We start from the raw sequence: 21,376 nt of genomic DNA, 5'->3' as shown, positions 1-21,376 counted from the left end.
GGCAATGAGAAGTAAAATATTCAGACTTTATGTTTAATTAATGCGCTATCTACTTCGGAAGAAATAAAAAGAGACCCTCCAATAGTCCAGATACACAAAGAAAAAAAATTGTTCTGATTTTTCCTTCATAGAGAGACTGTATAGTACTTTACATTTTAGATTCTACCACTCTTTCATATTATTACGTCTCTGTATGAGTGAAAAATTCTCGAATGGGACGTTAAACAACATAGAATCAATCAATCATATTATGTCACCAGATACAAAAATATAACTATATGACGTTTTAAAGATCTAGAGCAGACAGAAAACCATGACGTTATAGGAAATAGGGAATATTCGTTGCGAAATATAGTCAACAGAGAACAAGAGCTCGCAGCCAGTTCCCGAACCTGTTTTCTCTGTGCCTCGAATATAATGAAAATCTTTATTAACCTTTTTTTCCGTGTTATGTATATGTTGGACTGGCAATGCATGATTTTTCTATAGGATGGTAATATGTTACATTATCTAGGTATAGTACTATTAGTAGCAATGTTTGAATACACTGTAAAAGTGCATTTTATTTGAAGGAAAAATGGTCGTCATATACAACAATGTATATCTAACTGGTTTCTCTGAATGGAAAAAAAAGTAATAAAAATTAAAATTAAAAAAAGACAATAAAGCAGAGTATTTTAACTTACGTCTAAACTGGGAGGTATGCGGCAATCTTCATGGAATAAAATATTATTTGATATACATGTAATATGCTATAATTGTGTAGTGATCTGTCTACCTTAATCAATTTATATGGCTCACGCGTTTTTAAGTGGTTGACAGGGTCCCTGGTTTTTTGCCCTTTTAACAGTTTGTATTTTGTTTTCTTGTCCAGGTGTTTTTGAAATAAAAGATTTTTTTAAAAATTTTTTCTTGTTCTGTATATTCTTTTCTATGAATATATATTCTGAAAGGAATTAGTATTTAGATTTAAAAACATGGTTACTTTGTTTCAAAAATTATAAAAGCCAAGATAAATTTATATAAACTAGTTTGTTTAGTCGCAAATTTTTCAATCTAAAGGGAAGATATATATATGGTAAATTAATATAAACTAGTTTGTGTAGTCGCAAATTTCTCAATCTAGAGGGAAGATATATATATATATATATATATATATATATATATATATATATATATATATAGAAAGCACAAAGAAATTCACTTTTATAAGGATACCCACTTCCGCCTCAACCCGGGGTTGAACTCTCGACCTACCGAGTCTGTTTCCTAGCAGTACAGGAACAGCATGCTAGACCGCTCGGCCATCTAGGCAAGTCAAAAACCTTGCTTTCGATGCCGATGGAATTCTCGCGGCGCCGCCCTACACTACACGGTCATTGAGAATGGAAGTGAGATACAGTTATTCGGACTTTAGTTTTACTAGAGGATCGTTACCGATACACTCATATACACATTGTAATGAAATTTTATTTTACTTATAAAGCACATTTTACAACAACTGCCCTATGTGAAGAAATATCAATATAGAAAGCACATTTATAAGGATACCCACTTCCGCCCAAGCCCGGGGTTGAACTCTCGACCTACGGAATCTGTCTCCTAGCAGTACAGGAACAGCGCGCTAGTATCGTGTATAACCGATATCATGTGACTTGTAATCCTATTAATTCTAATTGACGGTTAACCCTGTAACATCCAGAATAAAAGAAGGCATGCGTGTTTGTTTCTTGAAAAAGTAGTCTGTAGCATGATTTGACCCAATTAACACATGTAGAAAGGTATTCGATTGAAATAATCAGACATTGCTTAATGTCCTCATTAATAGTATAAATAATTCAAAATTGATAAGCTTTTTCCCTTCCGAATGCATCTAAGAGTTAGACTGAGTAGATACATGTAGAATTAGCCGGTTTCCTATGTATAATTTAAGTTCGTGTAAATCTTTATTGCGATCAACTTATGTAGAGTTTATTTTTGCTTCTTGAAGGCCTTCATGAATTGTCAAATTTCAATAAAGTAATTAAGATATGAAATAAAATACATGTGTACTCAAAAAGTTTTCTCTTTAAATTTTATCAAATGAAAGCAATCCTAATTATTGATCATCTTGTTTTAAACTATAACTCTTTGAAGTGTTTATTTAAAGACTTATCTAGAAGGGGAGCGGAAACAAAATCGAAAAGAAAAACAGAGTTTGGATGAAACCTTTCATGATGAAAGTGTCGGAATGACAAGTTTTTTAAAGTTTCGGAATTAGAGGCAGTCAGATATGTAACAATGTCTGAAAAAACTAAATAATTAAGATATTTATGGTACTGTTTTCAATTTAGACTAATTTGTAATATTATTTTAAATAATTAAACTTTAGTTTGTAATCGCCAATACACTTATTTAAAATTTTTGAAGTAATTTTATTTCAAGTCTTAACTGTAAAAAACAAATATTAATTCAGAATTGAATCAAGCTAGCGTCGGAACACATTTCAAAATATGGCGGGTTAATTATAAAATACTTTCCAGATTATTTTCAATTAAGTACATTTAAAGGATTTTTTTTTCTTAATTTCAAATATGATTTGAAATGTAATAATAATAAATTTTTTTTTTTTTTTTTTTTTTTTTGAGAATGGATACGGGAACGACCTAATGACCCCTCAACTACTGGCATATCTACATGAAGCAATAAAATTATGTTTTTGTATCTGTGAGAAGTTTAAACATTTCTGGTGTTTAGAAACATGAAAGACAGTACTTACGCATAATTACCATCACCCTACACACTTCACACATACCAGCTAATACTTCAGCTAATACTTTAGATTCCTAAATATTCACCAGACATTGTATTATTTAATTACTGGCTTTAATTTTTATATTACTAAAAAAACATATAAAACAATTAAATAAACAGTCTTCTCGCGAGATTACATCATCGCAATCTGACATAAACGAGTCATTTTGCGATATTTTTAAGTACTTGCATAAAATAAGGAATATACAGTACTTGATTGCTTACAGAATTTGAGGACAGTTCGCTGGTTTTAAAGATCACCTTAGTTATTTAAGTTAAAATAAAGGAAGTTATCAACTTGTCACTATGTAGAGATGTGATACAATTGAGTTAAAAATATTTAGTTGTTAACATTTTGTCTTCTTCTTTTTTTTAAAATCATAATGTTAGGAATTCAAGAAATGAAATATATTTAAACATATCATTTTAAGTGTTTTAAGGTGTTCTTTGTAGTATAAACAAACCGTGCTTAGAATCGGTTTGTTTCCTACTGCATTGTCTTATGATTGTAGGAATCGTAATTGTTATTCATTGGGATAAAAGAAAGCAAACAACGCAACAGGTGTTTTTTCCTGGAAGATGGAACTCTTAAACACAATATCGTGTCATCTCTTGACTGAGTCTATTGTACTACCTAACATTTTTAAACACAGAGATGTCCACTGGAAAATCAGGTTTCAAAAAACCACGTTTTCTAATTAACGTGCTACAAGTAATTCCTTCTGACAACCGCTTGAAAACTTAGCGAATATCAAGAAAAACTAGTAAATTCTACGATAGTGGAAAAAGGAAATCAACAACTGAAGAATTTACTTTTAATTAAGGAAAACTGAAAGTCAAACCAAAGAATAACTTTCCTTTACTAAATTCTGATATCGAAGCCATATCTGCCATCAACAAATCAATTAATAAACTGTATCAATAACATGTTTTGAAAATTTCATAGACGAGCGTGGGGCCTTATTTGCAAAACAATTTACATAATCTTTACTGTAAGCCTATAAACACGTTAATTCTGTATAAAGTATTCAAAACAAAATGAAAGGATCCAAACGCAGATTTAGACGTAGATATTTGTCATTTTATTTCCTTCTCTAGCTTAATAAAAAGATCTCATAAGATTTGTAATGGACGGAAACTCCACTCCTTGTTTCGCACATTTATCACGAACAATGACGTAGTATAAAGTGATTACTTACCATCTACAAACAGTTTTGTTTTGCTTGCTGACCACATGATGAATATCACATTGAGAAACATCGTAAGTTTCAGTGACGTCATAATCAACACTCTCATTCCTTCATTCCTTCATATTGCTGAAAATTAATGAATCTACCCTGGAGTATTATAAATTAAGACTTAGAAAATTTTTATCCATAAATGTGGATTTCACAGTTGCACAATGACCTTTCAGAGGCACTGATATTTAAATTTCATTACCCAATCCTTTTACCCAGAACCACCTCAGACCGTTTCTGTCAACTATGTTTTGTAATGAGGCAACTACACTCCATCCAATGTGTCATATATCAGAATCACAATAAACATGTACCAATGTTTTAAAAGTTGTAACCTTTCTATAAGATTCAGTTAACACTACGTCCAACACAATAAAACTATCGCTACAATCTTAATCCATTTTCATGAAAATCTCAATACGAAGTGGATGGCTTCGTCACAGATGAAGAAAAATACCTGGTAAAAATTCTAGTCACATATACCTGTTAACTAATGAGTGATTAATCGAATGCTCAAATGCGTCTTAATTTATATTTCTTTGACATTTCATTTCGTGTTAGCTACATTAAAGAATTTCCTGGTGAAGACTGAGCTACAGCTATATCCTTCAACAGTAAATAGCGAACACGTGTCACATTTACGAGAAATACTCACACAGCGTGACTAGGCTTTTTTTAAATATTGAAAATAAGCCCTTTGCTGCATATTTGACTCGGGATGCGCAGTAAATTTTAGAAAATTAGGTATTTCACTACATTCTATAACTAGGAATTGTCAGCTGATCAAAATTTAATTTCGTAACCGTATATATGCATGAAAACAAGTTCTTGGTATTAACCCCGTAGAGTAGGTCTAGTTTTTCGTCAAATGGAAATAACAAGATTACACTCTCATAAAATAGAAAGATGTATGATCATACTAATAAGGTGTGATAATAATTATCCAAAAATCTGCTAAATTATCACCAAAGGTAAAGAGATCGAATATGTAAATAAAACGGACATAAATAATGCATGCATATGTATTTTTCTTTAACTCCGGTGTATATGTTCTCTATACAAAAGAATCATTATTAATTGAAAACCTTTCAACTCTCCAAATAATGGTTTACATTTTTACAAACTTGATCTATTTTTCTTATTAAAGGAGGCTGGATCCTGCTATCAAAAGTAATGAGAATTTTTTATGAAGTATATTTTTAGAATCTACACACATAACGTAATTAAAAATCAAAAGAAAAAATGGGGGTCAATGCGCTTCTTTTGCGCTACGTAGCATATAGTATGAGCTTTTTGCACTGTAATTTCATCTAACACATAAATTAATTGGAGTTTTTCCTCCAATATTTTTGTTTAAATAAATTATTGGAACAAACACAGTCTTATTCATCTTGAATAGACACATTAAAATTTGTGACGACAAAAAAGTTTCATACTACTTCGCATGGTAAATTATTAGATCTTTCTGCACTCAAAAAATGTCATTTTTCTGGCATTAAAAATTCAACAAGCAAAAAATTCATTTGAAAGTAATGACATTTTACTGAATTTATGAAGAATGGTTAAAAGTAAAAGAAAAGAAAATTAAAAGTGGGGGGTCTGTGTTGTTAATTTTTAGATATTACAAAAAAATATGTTAATTTTAAGCTTAAATCTTTGGATATCAACTAGTATTTATTACACCAAGAAATACAATGGGCATTCTAGAATATATATATATATATATATATATAGAGAGAGAGAGAGAGAGAGAGAGAGAGAGAGAGAGAGATGTTTTGTAGATGAATATGGAATTTATTTCACGAGTGGGACCGGATTTTTTTTTATATTTTCACGAGTGCGAAGCACGAGAGAAAATATTTAAAAAAAATCCTGTTTCACAAGTGAAATAAATTCCATATTCATCTACAAAACATTGAATTTTCTGTTTATTACATTTTTTTATCTTTTCATAAGACAGTGTCATAGGTTGTGACGTCATAATTGAGCGGTTGAGACGTTATAGCTAAGCAATTGCGAAATTGAAAAACGTTGTAAACATGGATTTTTAACAACATATTTGGAGAAACTTTGTCATTTTTAGTCTCTGTCTCTGTCAGGATGGTTCATTTACTCTATCTTATAACAGGCCAAGGAGTTTCTTTTTAAACACTCTTCATGATGGGAAGGAAAATCAAGAGTTTTGCCGCACTTCTCATATTCTCATACTGTGAGAATACCATTTTGACATCCTTTCACACTGTGTCAGGCTACCACTTTTATTCAATATAAAAATTAAATTTTTTTCACCGTTGAAAATGTAATATATATATATATATATATATATATATATATATATATATATATATATATATATATATATATATATATATATATATATATATATATATATATATATATATATATATATATATTCTTTATGTTTTACATTTCATAAAATTAAAGTGATATTCTTCTGCATAATTGATGCAGCAACTAAATGACCGACACTATACCGCTAGGTACACATTCTGTTTTTCCTCTGTTCTTTGATAGACGTATATATATCTTGAACACATAATAAGGAATTAATTTTTCATGCATTAAATTACTCAGCCAATGACGTAGTACAACAGTGGGTACTTACCACCCACAAACAGCTTTGTCTTGTTTGATGACCGCATGATAAGTATCGCATAAAAAATCACCGAAAGTTTCATCAATGACGTCATCATCAATAAGCTGGTAAATTTAAAATTCAATGAATCTATCTTTTTTTTAATTATCAAGCAAGATATCTTTCTCAAGTTTATCCCATATCTCAGTTTCTTATCTAGCCAGCATGTAATCGCCTGCAGATATCAAAGAAGAAAAATCCAAAGCTAATGCTTAAGATATACCTGGAAAAATCTATATAAGGCTTCCATACAAGTAAAGAAAAAGGATTCCTTTCACTTAAACGTGTTAATTATCATGTGATGATTCATTTCACTGGGTATCCAATCATTATATGCATTGCTTTAACATTTCATTGTGAGACTTGTTTGGAATATTTTAGAATTTCCTGACAATAAGACAGATCTACAAGGTTATCAAATTCAAAATTTGAATAACCTTTGTTCATCACTATTGATTGCAATTATTACTAGTCATACTAAGTGTTTTTTAACAATTCAAAAACAGAATGAATCAATTTGACTTTGAAACCCTGTCTCTCGTTCTGTTTTATATCAGGTTAATAACAAGCCCTGATTATATACACTGTACAATTGTTTATTCTTTTCTCTGTCTGGAAGAATTCAACTTAGCCTTTAAATTCTTCTATTTGGTTGCCCCCCTCCCCCCCAACATACAAACACATACTGGCAATGTTTTTTTCCAGACAGTTCTTAGTACAGTTCAAACAATTTGTTAGTATTACCAAGGCAAATATCTACATCTACAAACTGGTGGGAGTATTTTTAAGCTCTTAGGACCATACTTCATAAGTGAAAGAGTCCTGGCTTATAGTATAATCATTTGGATTTTTTGCTGTATACATCCAGATTAAAATAAACTAATTATAGAAAAAGTATATGTTTATGTTATAGATATAAGTATGTTTACTGATTCTAAATGCTTTTTGCAAATCAAAAAAAAACGTGAATAAATCCTTTAATCTTAGTAGGATGGGAAGTGTGATTTGAATAACATTTTGTGAGCAAAAGTGACCGAAAAATGACTTATCACTTGTACTTTATTTCTAAGGTTAGCAAACACGATAAGTTTTACAGTTTTGATATAATTATTTCTTCATAATTGCAAAATTGAGCTCCTTGCATCTGAATGTCTGGATGGACATCTTGATAATGGATGTTAGCTCGTATATCGTAAAGTCCAATTCCAGATATTAGAACATGAAAAGCAAATACTTGTTTTTATTTTTTCTGTAAATTATTAATTTACATTTCCCTGTATATTACCCCCATCCTAAAGGCAAATTTTCAGAAAACTGATATGGATGATTGCTAGATTTCTAGAAAATAAAATCGAGCCTTTCTTAAAATGATGCATTTGAACGTATTACTTTTAAAAGCGATTAACACTAACTCTTGTGCTATATTAAAAATGTTAAGATAAAGATAACGAACATTGAGCAATATAAAAAAATTTCCCGTAACAATACGAATCGTGATCAGGGCAAAAAAAAAAAGATTTCTGGAAAAAAGAGAAGAGGGTTCAGTTACTTAGGCGGAGTAAGCATCCCCTGTAGACCTGTTATATCTGCAGTTAGCCATTTGTAATGATTAATTAAACCTAATAATCCCTAGTCAAAATAAGTTATAAAAAATGAATTGAAAATTGTAGTTGTTGCCGATTTTATAATTTCATGCAGAAATGTAAGGTACATACGCATGTGAATTAAATATATATTAACAAGAGATCTATGGTCCACAACGCTCACCTGAGTCAATATGGTTTTGCTGTTCTTCATCAGTAGATTTTTTTCTCCTATGATTCCCCATTGTGACCCCACCCTAACCCGGGGATCATGATTTGTACATTATGTATTGAAAGTTTCACACGAGTTTCAACTTTTCTAGCCCAGTCGTTCTTGAGAAGACGATTATTTGAAGATTCCCCAAAATTTTCACTAATTCTTAATTATCTCCCCTTGAAAAGGGACGTGGCCCTTCATATCAACAAACTTGAATTATCTTCACCCAGGATGGATTGTGGCAAGTTTCGTTAATATTGATATAATGGTTCTGGAGAAGTCGGAAATGTGAAAAGTTCACAGACGGACAGACAGACAGACACCAGACACAATGTGATCAAAAAAGGTTACTTCAGTTTTCAGCTGAGGTGAGCTAAAAAAGTATGTAGAGAAGAAGAATAATTGTCTTTTGACTTTTACATCCTTCATTTTCTGCAAAATTGTTTAGAAAATTGATGTGTTTTAAAGACTGTTTCCTATGAAGCAATCCGTTCAATCTTATTTTTCATTGCTAGCATAATTCATTACACTGGATAAAGAATCCACAAATTACAGAATTTTGATTGAGAATATCAGTTTTCAAACCATGTACGCCACAACAACGAATCGAGTTATTTTTTGTCAAATCAAAATGTAACAACAGTAAGTAAACTAAACCCCTTCCAGTCAAATATTATAATTGAATCTTTGCAACTCTGAGTATTCAACTGTACTAATTGTGCCCCGTTTTAAGTATACCTATTTTGTATTCATATGAAACAGAATTTCTTCAAAATCTTTTACGTGAAAGGAAGAGAACACTTGCTATGGCCTTCAGCTCGACATTTAGATATATCGACGACGTATTGTCAATTAACAATGGTTATTTCCATTCTTATGTCGACACGATATATCCCAGTGAGATTGAGATAAAAGATACCACAGAGTCTGACTTATCTGTTTCATATTTGGATATTTTATTAGAAAAAGACGTTAATGGTAATCTAACAACAAACCTTTATGATAAACGTGATGACTTTAACTTTTCAATCGTCAACTTCCCTTATGCAGCAATATACCCTTATCACCTGCATACGGGATTTGTATCTCTCAGTTGATTCGATAAGCCAGAGCATGCTCTACGTATGAACAATTTCTAAAACGAGGTAAGTTATTGACAAACAAGTTGATGAAAGAAGTATATCAGCAGTCTCGTTTAAAGTCATCATTTCGTAAGTTCTATGGTCGATACAATGACCTTGTCAGCAAATACAAGTCAAGTGCTGACTGACTTTTCATACCAATTGTTAGGGCATTATTTACACACTGAGTTGTCGACGGATTTTTCCATTATTTCCCGATCATGACAAGAAGCACACGGCGGGTGTGACCGGGATGCTCACTCCTCCATGGCACCTGATCCCACCTCTGATGTCTTAGAGGTCCGTGTTTGCTCTGCTCCTATTTTGTAATGTTTAATGGACTGTTGAGCTCGAATACTGTTCGTTATCTCCACATATTTCATTATCACGAGAAATATTTCAATACTTTATATACCTTAAACTTATAATATTTATCTTATTTATTTAAAGGAGTTTATCTTAATTTTTCATAGATAATTTATTATAAATATTTGTAAATACATGGATATTGAAACACACGAGCGATTGGTGACAAATTCTGAACATAATTTTGATTAAGCTAAGAACTCACTTATTTCCTTTGATGCCACAGCATTCAAACCTTAGGTAGGGCATATGCAGGTTTTTATTTTAGAGCCTATGTTCACCTGATCGAACTGTCGTTGGGAAGATAAATCAGATATTAACTATATTTTCTCGTTAAATAATTTGTGCGAAATATTTCGATTATCTCTCTTGGTCCTCTGAACTGTATTTTGCAATGAAGTCAAAATTTGTGTTCAGTCTGATTTTTATCCACTGCATCAACTATGCAAGCATCAAAAGTATGCTATAGACCTCCTTGTCATGATTTGAAAAACAGAAAACTCCCTGGAAAATTTAGTGTTTAAATAATGGCCAAAGAATTAGTATGAAAAAAGCCAGTCAGCATTTGACGTAAAGATAGATTTATTTTGCTGATAAGCTCTTTTTTTTTCGACCATAGAGCTTGCGAAATTATGACTTCAAACGAGAACTTCTGGTTGTGAAAAATTGTTGATTTCCTGTATATCATAAAATGCAACAACTATCAGATGTAACGTATATTATACTATCAATTTTCAGATAACATTTGCTTTTCAATTAACAAGCATGTCCGTTTCTTTTTTTTTTTCTTTTTCTTTATATTGAAAAAGAATCTGTTATTCATACATTCAAACAAACTCGACCTTTTCTTATCAATACGAACATAAGATCAAATTAATTTAATAAAAATAAAGTCTTTCAAATTTATTTAGTTCTGGTTCAGTTCACCAGCTCCTTCTTTTCAAATGTTTGTTGTCAAAACTATATCAATGAGAAAAATTAAATATATGCGACAAAATATTAACTATCTAAATACGTGGAGTGATTACACAAAATTCATTCATGTGTTCACATTTTGACATTTTTGCAATTAAAGTTTCAATTATTTTCAGTCAGTATACCATTATTTTGTTATTTTCCGGAACGATTGATATTCGCGAAAAAATTTGTTATGTCGTCTTGCTATGACGATACATTTAATTGTTTTATTCTGCATTTTATTTACATTATCTGGTGCCAATTCGGATAAATTCGAAGAGGTCTGACTTACTCTATTTTTGTATTAGAGAAAGTATTTTCTTTTGTTTCAGAGTTTTAAAATTCTATCACCAGAGTTCCTTTTGTAACAGGTTTCTTACATTATTTTTAATTTATTTCGTAACTCAAACATCCTATATATAGAGAGGTTTTTTTTACGTAGCAGAGTTTTCACATTCTATTTATGTAGCCTCTTCTCTTGTCGGGGAGATTCCACACTGAATTAACACAGCTTCCTCTTTTGGAGAAGAAGTATAAGATGCTTTATTAACTAAGCTCTTTCAACTGTAGCAGAGTTTTAACATTCTATTGTGAGATTCTTTTGTAGCGTAGTTTTGACATTAAATCAATATAACGTTTTCTTTTGTATTTAATATTTTAAAGAAAGGTGCTTCCACATCAAATTGAAGCAGATTTGTATCATTTTATTCTCCTTTCGTAGTAGAGTTTTAATATTTACTGGTGATTAACGGAGTGTCTTCTGGAACTACAAGAGGTAGGATCAGATGCCTAGGATGAGAACGCATCCCCTGTTCACCAATCACTAACAGTGAACCTTCTGCATTGATCTGGTAAATTGAATAAGCCGTAATCAAAATAAGTATGAAAACTATAATTGGTGTGAAGCATGTCATTTAAAATACGACCTTATAATTAGAATGTATTTGCGATCGTAGTCATTATAATGACCATAGAATATGCAAAAGGCTGAGTTTAAATAAGATTGTTAAAAGCACTGAAACATCAACTTATTTTTTCAGTAGCCTGTCTCGGTTTCAAAATTAATTGTACCTAGAGAATCAGTATTTTGTTCCGAATCAGCTGAGAACCATGCAAATGGTTTTTAAATATTGCTACATAAATAAGAGAAGTTGACAATGGAAGTCGTCCTGTTTGTAATATAGTTTAGTTGTAAGTCGGCAATAAAATCTTTAAGCAGTAAAATACTCTGTTCTTTTTGTAGCTTTAACCTCAGTATATTTTTTCCAGATGTTCATTAGAAAATTTAATTTGTCCCCCTTCTCCCCTGGAAGTTGAGATTAATTAACTCTATGTCCAGCACTTATTTTAATCCAATATATATAACTTAATTTTTTTTCTCCTTTTGCAGATTATTTCATCTACCTAGGGAGTCTGCCTACTTGGTCTCTAATTTATAACTGGTTTTCACCTTTAAATACATTGAGCGTATTATTACCTCCTCCCCCCCCCCCTTACAATTGCCTTTCACAACTTTCATTCAATCAATAAACAGAGTTATTTTCTGTCATTTCTCTTGTTTTAATTTTAAATGTACAAAGTTTATTTTGCCTGCAAGGGGTTTGATTTAATCATTAGTCGGAGATATCTATTTTTTAATTCCTATTCACTCAGGATATTAACCTGCTTGTGTTGTTCTCATACAATGTATCGGTAGTTTACACAAAATCTGCTTGTCTCCCTACATTTGTATAAAATCATATACAATTCAATACATTCAGCTATCAGCGCTTGTTCTGAAACAATCCAGTCCGTTAATTATAATTTCTTCTCTCTTTCGAATAAGTCTTTGAGCTCGGTCCTCTGCCAACAACATGCAATCTTTTGTATCTACAGATTATCACTAACTCAATACATGGAGCTTATTTTGCCTCAATAAAACACTGATTATATCTCCTCTACATTGCCCCATACATTTAGACCTTAACCCATCAAGACATAAAATGAAAACCCTTTGACATTAGGACTGAATGCTGTAAACCAACTTTTATTCGCGTGCGAGAAATATTCGCGAGTTTCGCGACCTACTTTATCTCACGAATATTAATCGACGCAAACCATTTATTTTGCTTTGTATTTGTAGAGAATGTTTCCTCAGTCGCGAAAATTAATCGTCACGGATTGCTTTCAAACTGACGAATCGCGAATAAAAGTTGACGCGAATAATAGTTGGTTTACAGTACTTGGAACAGGGAAAGTCAAGAAATGCACTAATACAGATTTTCTTTTATTTCTTTGAAGATAAAATAAGAAAAGACCAGGTCATAACTTGAGAACTTGTAACGATTAAAGTGTTCTGCATCAAAATTATTTCTACGACTCATTTATTACATCAAGGTGAAATTAAAAAGTATCTTGGCCTGAGAACTCTTAAAAATAATAATTTCGATTTCAAACTTGCAGCACTCTTAAAAATAATAATTTACATAATAATATATATATATAAAACTTTCAAGTGTATATGTTGGCCATATCTCACTTCTAATTCGAAATAAAAGTGCTGCTGTGAGTTCGATTAATTTTTTAACCAAGGTGGGCTACTGACATATAAGTTGTTGTTACAAGAATTTCATCCACTTCGTTTAAAACCAACATTTCGGAAATTCTATGAATTCTGGCCACATATTTGTATTATTTGAAGGTTATTTTGAAATTGATAGCTGTTCGCCTTTTTCATTTATATTAAAGCAAACACAATTTGACGTTTTGTTTGCATTTACAATATCAAGAGCATAACCTTAGATCACACAATTGCAAATGAAAATGGAGATTTCTCTGATATCCACAAGTACATGTACAAGTTAATGCAAAGATCCCTGAAAACTTCACGTTTTCGCATGTTTTACAGTAAAATAAAATATTCAAAATATACATATCTTCTGGAGTTGTGACGTTACAAAAAATTAATGTCGAAGTAAAATGATGCCAAACAAGGAAAATCTAGTTTGATTTGAAACACTTTAAGAATGCGTGGAACAATTGGAATCTCTCGAGATGCAGTCAAATGAATAAAATAAAAAGTCGACTTTATACAAGTAAGGAGAAAAATGACTGAAGATTTAGGGTCTCTTTATGTATATATATATATATATATATATATATATATATATATATATATATATATATATATATATATATATATATATATATATATATATATATATATATATATTTTTTTTTTTTTTTTTTTTTTTTTTTTTTTTTTTTTTGCTAATTCCCTTAATTAAGAGAACTGATGGTTGTAATTAGTAGACAGGAGACTCTGGTATTTGCAGGCGTCCGTTTTTATACCCGGTTCATGATTATGAATTGTTAACAAGAGGTCCTTCACTGTTCTTTATCTTTATCCTTTTATTTTAGTTATTTGGCCTTTTAATGAGTTGACAAGTCACAGACAGTCCGGTTATAGACTCATCACATATACTTAAAGATAGATTTTACCTATAATTTTATATCATAATCTACATAACTGAGCTATTAATCATTCCTTTAAATAATGAACTATTCAATGCCTTGCAGTATGAAAGATGAAAGATAATTATCTCTCCTCCCGTCCAATGGAACGTTAAACTTGTCCTCACACTGCCATTTCGTTCACGGTCCAAACATCATAAAATTTAAACATATCCTTTAAAAATCTCATAATTTTGATCACTGATCCCTATTAAAGAAGCAGCATAAGAGTGCACGGCGTAAATGCCTTTCTCCAGTTTGGAGTCGTTGACCATTTAGTACCCTACTTGCTTTAAGAGGTTTGATAGACAAAGAAAGAAACACATTAGGTTCGGGATAAAAGGGTTGTCGGTAAAATCAAAGATTTTGACTGGAAGAATGATAATATTTCAGAAAGAAATTAAAATTATAAGATTTACATATCGATCCCTGGATCGAGGCCTCTGCTGGTTTGACTGTTAGTTCCCGAGGGTCTCGATCTACAGTAGCTAAGTACTTCGTTACTAGCTTGAAAATACGGATATATATTTAATTGCTATGGTAAAATTTAGAAATTTATTTCAAAATTTAGGATTATCTCCCTCGTTCATAGATCTGATCCTTCAACGTATTTGGCTCCAGTCTTTGGCACCTCCTTTTTCAGCTCTTCGTTTTTTTTAAATTAAATATTTTCGATTTCCAATGTTTTTGTATGATTGAGCGTCACTGAAGAGACATAATTTGTTAAAATGTGCTTCTTGTGCATCAAATTGGTACCGTATAAGATTAACACATTGAAAAACACAAGAAAGACATATGCTTTACCAAAATAGCCGTCAGTCTGGACAGTGATTGTTGACGTAATAACTGGTATAGTGAAGCGAAATGAAATGGCGAAGATAGCGAACAGTGATTGATTGACTTCAGAAAATACAAATCTGTGAACAGGGAATAAAACACGGATCAGGTAGACGTAGTAATGTGTAGTGAAATTTAGCATTAAAAAAAGGGCCTGAAATATTCCAGTCATAATGCAACCCAAAGATAGGATATACTTGCTAGGAAATGCTAACTTTAAACGATGTTTCTAAAATTCCTGTAACATCTACTTATTTCTCAGAAGCCTACCGAGGTTTAACAATTCCACGTACTCAGAGAGTATTCTGAGTATCGAATAAGTTGGGAGACATAAACACCATATGTAGGTGATAGCGGAATATTACTACGTAAATAAGGAAAACTGGCGATGGAAAAGCTGAAGTTTTTTTGTTGCCCTTTATCGTCTATAGTCAGTAAGATATTCAGAAATGAAACAGATTTGGCAGATTCTATGGTGTTTTTTTTTATTTCGAGTTCACTGAGATAAATCGAGGCGACATACGAATTGAAGAAGCTATTGTCAGTCGATAAAAGTATTGAAGTGAAGCTCATTTTACAGCAGATCAGTCTTGGGCAATATTTGGACATGAAATCCATTGTGAATTTGAATAGGACACTAATTTCTATTTAAACAATCAGTAAAGAAAATGTATCTAAATTATAATTATATAGACTTTTAGCTTTGAAAGCATAGCAAAATGGTCACTCATGGCCAATCTTCCAAGAAACAAAAAAATTCCAAGAAACAGCGCGATACGTGAAACACCAGATGAAAGACAATATGTTGTGATCGACAAGCATTGAAATCTATGGCTATTTCACGACTGGGTGTTCGTTGAATGATCAGTGCCGTATGGACTGTCTTAGTGAACTTTAATATTCTGCAGAACTTCTGATTCTCTAGATGAAATATATGGAGATAACAAACAGTATTCAAGCTCAAAAGTCCATTAAACATTACAAAATAGGAGCAGAGCAAACACAGACCTCTAAACATCAGAGGTGGGATCAGGTGCCATGGAGGAGTGAGCATCCCCTGCCGACCAGTCACACCCGCCGTGTGCTCCTTGTCATGATCGGGAAATAACGGAAAAATCCGTCGACAATTTAGTGTGTAGATCAAAGGAACATGCTTTTATCTTTATTGTTCATTTATAGGTCTAGAGGACCTGTATAAAGTACTATAGATTTCAATGAAATGGACTTGTATGCTACAAATTATCATTGTTTGCTATTTTAAGCAAAACAAAATTGCAAAAGAGTGGACATACTGTACGTGTACATAAATTGGCGTATTCAAAATTTAGCGCAATCACAGGGTATGGAGTTGTTGGAGAAAAAATCATGAATTAGAGCTATACATGTCCGTGGTGTATATTGTATCTATAAATAATTTCTAAGCGGTATTCGTGAATTAGCGCATCGTTGTCTGCACCAAAGCCGCTAAAATATGAAGCCCGCATTTTTAAGTACTCATACAGTAGTAGAATAATTATGAATTGAGTTTTTTTATGTAGCAGTTTCAATTTTGAAAAAAAACTTACAAGAACAAGAAGTTATGCTTTATTCCTAGTGTTCAACAAATGAAAAGGATAGCAAAATATGTATAACAACTCTTAATATTGTTTTTAGCTGTATTTAATTTGAAAAAGACACAAGCTATTAGTGAAGTACCTATAAACAGGCTATAGGAACTCTTCCCAATCAGTAGATAGAAAATTAACGTCATGGGGGGGGGGGGGCAATGTTTCAAAGGAAAATAAAAGCTTATATTAATTGTAGAATTTACATGCCTATGTAGTGAGCAATATAATGAAAGATATAGAAAGTCAAAGATTAAGATAACTTATCTGAAGCAAACGGTAGTTTCACCTAAGTGCACATTAATAGGTAAATATCCTGTTGAATTCCCTGACATGATTCATGAAACAATGTTTCAAAATTCGAAAATGGCATCTGTCCAAATAGTCGACTTTCAGCTGAAATTAATTGAAAATGGTTTTCTGTTGCGGAGACGAGAAGAGTGTTGGACCTAATCATGTGTAGGCGCCGCCTCTATCTAAAAGCAGATAATTTGGACTTTAATTTACATGCAGAATGAACATAAGTGCCTAACAATTTGTATTAAATACGTCAGGCAACATTCGACCCAACGACAGTTTGTAATCGCAAACAAGGTTATTATGTAGACCATCGAATTTTGCAAAAATAATGACTTTAAACGATCATTTTGCTACCCTAACTTGTTTGTCATTAGCCTTCCTTGGTTTAGAAATTATACGTACACAGAACATTCCTCTGCTTATTAAATCAACTACGAGACATAAATACAATTTGCAAGAGATAAAGGAATATTGCTACATTAATAAGGGCAGTTGACATGGAAAGGTAGATGTCATAACATCTATAAAACATCTAAAATGGAACAAATGTGACAGTTACTCTAGTATCTTTTATTTCGAGTACAGTGAGACATATATTAAATCAATGTATGAATAAAAATGAATATTGTTAATTGATAAAACGTCGTCGAAGTGTCGAAGTAAAGGCAACAACCAGACCTTCCCTTTTCATGTTGAAGTTTTTGAATAAATTCTGCTCCATAGGAGTTCGAAACAGGTCAGTTAATAAAAAGAGCATAAATTGTACCAATGTGAATTTTAAGAGATTGACGGAAGACCAGGTCTTTAAAAACTGCATAGATATTGTAAATGATGAACTCATGCATCTATATTTATTAATATAACATATGATTCTGCTTGGGTCTGTTGGAAATCCTATCTATTGTATGTTTTATCTTTGACACGTCAACATGCTGTGTTGTTGACTACTACCTATTTTGTCATTTCTGTTCGTATTATATTTTTAAATTAACACTTGAATTACAGTGATATGAATTTGATAAAGTATGAACATTTCATACAGATTATATAAAACGAGATTTTATCTGTTCTGGTTTTGTAAAGAGCAAAGTACATCACGACGCCCACCTTGATAGCTGACATCTTGGACGTGCAGCGGTTTTTATTGTTGTAATAGGCTAGGAAGGAAGTCGCTTAACTGTCCAGACAGTCTCTGAAAAATTTATGCTGCAGTTAGCTATAAAGTGAAGGTAAGATTGCGACATGCTTTCATATTTCATTATTCTTCAAACAGTTCCTTGCTCGACTAATGAAAAGCTTTAGTATTCTACAAAAAAGGCATGACTCATTAATGAACAACATTTGTTGACAGACAACAAGATATAGAAGGTACACACTATAAATATATATATATAAAGAGCTATTGTATCTTTTCTTTGGATCTCAAGAAAGCAATCGTTTCATAAATATTATATCCTTATATAATAGCTATCTAAGTATGAACACTTACAACCATTCACTAGCAATTGTACAATATATAATGAGAAGAGATAGGCTTTATGTAACCAGTAGAATAAAATCGATAATAAAAGCAAAATATATTAAAAAAAAAAAATAAAGACATTTTTAGAATTTTTCCTTAAATAAAGTTACAAAGAGTAATTGTACAGTAAAACAACAACAACAACAACAAAAACAAAAAAGTACAACAAATACGCTTATAATGAATTGACGCTCATAGCGATTTTAATTTCCCATGGCTTTCGGTGGCATTAAAATATATTTTGCACTCAACAGATATAACGTTAAGTTATAAAATGTCTATTTTCGGATACCTTTCTTGGAAAGCAAAACCGACCGTCCCCAGCACTTCGTAATAAGCGTGTTTTACTGGACCTTTATTTTTTAAGGCTTCTGAAGGTCATTACTCGGTACGGTAACGACGTAATCAAATAGCGCAATACACAGTCATTTATTTTAATGAATGTTGAAGAAAATAGTGCGTGTATGCTCATTAAAATGTCTATTACTTCACAGCTTCATAGAATGTTAAAGAATGGTATTTTACTTATTCATTATGTTTTCAAGTTTCAGAAATTGATGCTTTAGTGTCATTTACATTACAAAATATTTGTAGTTTCTAAATAATTATCAGGCTACATTTAAATGATATTCTGTATTTTATTTAGTGGGAAACGTTTTGAAAGACTTGTAGTAAATATCAAAGCATCATACTGAATGAGGTCATTAAAAATACATAGGCTGATCTTTAGTCCTAAGAAGGTTACAATTTGATTTTAAAAATGAGACATGCCAACTAAACATGTGTGTAGGAAATGGGAATGGTTAAAGCCAGATGATTAAGAGGAAACATTTCATTAGGAATCTTAAATTTAAAATATATATACTTTGGAGTGATGATGTAATTTATATTGTAAAAATTTCATATCAAAATTAATTGAACAGTAGAAAAAATTAAAATTCTATAAGGCAAAGAACTCTTAACTTTGTAATAAATACGTTATTTTTATTTAGATGTCACAAAATAAGACATGTCATGCAGAGGATGGAACCAATTTCTTCTGTTTTCCTTGTCAAAAATTAATATGTGGGGAATCTCTCAAAGAGCATTCCAATCACGTGAGCGAAGATGTGCAATCTTTACTACAAAATACTCTAGAAAGACTACCATCCCTCATCGACCAGGGAGTGTCCATTATTCCGGATCTGAAAAACCAAATCGAGCAGATTGACACACAGACAGAAAAGGTGGAACAAGACGTATCGCTTCTTCGAAAAGAAATCGAAATTAGGTATCATTTAATTGAGACCAAACTAAGGGAGTATCACCAAATGATTTGCCAGGAAGTAGACGGGTTTGTTGAAAATGTCAAGAAGAGTGGTGATACAAAGAAAGAGGATATTAAGAATAAAATAAAATTGATAGAAGATGCTCAGCGACGTTACAATGCTGATGATATTTGTGAGATCTGTGACGCGTTACAAATTGAAAACAATTGTATGAGATTAGTTGACAATATCAAACAATATCCTAATATCATGAAAAGTACTCATACAAATGTTCCGGAGCTCGAGTTTGATGTCACCGAGGATGATATGACAAAAATGATTGGTACAATGTACGGTAATATTCGATTTGATCTTGGAAGCAAAAAACAGATATCTACCGATATGAAAGATAAAAAACAACTAAAGGTACATGTCGAAACAAAACTTGCATTTCCTGCCCTTCCGGTTCGATCTGGTCACAAGGTATCTGGAATTATTCAAACAAGCGTCAACGACGTCATTGTAGGATATTCTACAAACAAGGTTTTACATTACTACGATAGAAATGCCAAAAGGCAGAAATCAAGAGAATTGCCATTTTATGCTCAGAGCATGACAACGACAATTACCGGAGAGGTTATTGCTTCTGAAAGTAAGGGATCCAGAATCATGAAAATAGACGGTGAAAATGTCAGTATGTTGTTCGATGCCTCACCCTATCCAACGTTTGGTGTCCTGTGTTCACACAATTCCAAAACTATATATGTTTGTTGTCGATCAGACAACAATGGTTTTGTTTATGTCCTATCAATAGATGGAAAACTAGCAAAAATAATATCTCAATGTACTGGTGGCCAGCGCCTATTCAGAAAACCATACAGAATTGCAGAGAGTCCCTCGCGGTGTACATTATACGTAACTGATTCAGGATTGAAGAATGTAATTGCAATTGACAAATACAATGTCTGTATATTCAGATACAATGGCGGCCCTGAAAGCAATAACTTCATCCCAGTTGATGTTAAGTTCTGTGACCATGATAACACGCTCTTGGTCTCCAACTGGAAAGGCAATAGCGTCCATCAATTGACTGAGGAAGGTCAATTCCGATCTCTGGTTATTTCTCAGAAAGATAACATTCTTTATCCTACCATGCTGTTGGTGGATTGTTTGAGAAGAATCTGGATTTCACATAAGGAGAAGATCAGTGTTGTAAAATACATAGTAAAGTGAACGACTTCATTGTTTAGGAAATAATTCAATATTATACATGTTGTGTGTTTTGTCCCGTATGTATATTATTTTAGTGCTGAGTTTAGATGTACATGTTTGCATTATGTATTATCACTAGGACCTTTCTTTGTAATTTAGAGAAGTTGCTTCACACGATATCCATTAATACCAGCAATAAATTATTCACCTGTGAAACTTAATGTCTCAATA

At 31.9% G+C, this 21,376-nt stretch overlaps 1 protein-coding gene across 1 annotated transcript; it reads left to right on the top strand.

Moving 5' to 3' along the window:
• The first annotated feature begins 19,678 nt into the window (after positions 1 to 19,678).
• On the top strand, positions 19,679 to 21,166 carry LOC133197032 (uncharacterized). The gene has a single exon (XM_061332872.1). It carries the CDS (start codon positions 19,679 to 19,681, stop codon positions 21,164 to 21,166), a length of 1,488 nt encoding a protein of 495 aa, XP_061188856.1.
• Positions 21,167 to 21,376: the final 210 nt, after the last annotated feature.

The sequence above is a fragment of the Saccostrea echinata genome, unplaced genomic scaffold (assembly GCF_033153115.1).
Source record: "Saccostrea echinata isolate AGI-Se365-2 ecotype Australia unplaced genomic scaffold, CSIRO_AGI_Sech_v1 ptg000030l, whole genome shotgun sequence".
NCBI lineage: Eukaryota > Metazoa > Mollusca > Bivalvia > Ostreida > Ostreidae > Saccostrea > Saccostrea echinata.
Note: the sequence above shows the minus strand (reverse complement) of the source record. Positions and strands in the feature narration are given on the sequence as shown.

Excerpts from the sequence above, each read along its gene's own strand:
- LOC133197032 (XM_061332872.1), top strand. The coding sequence starts at position 19,679 with ATGTCACAAAATAAGACATGTCATGCAGAGGATGGAACCAATTTCTTC.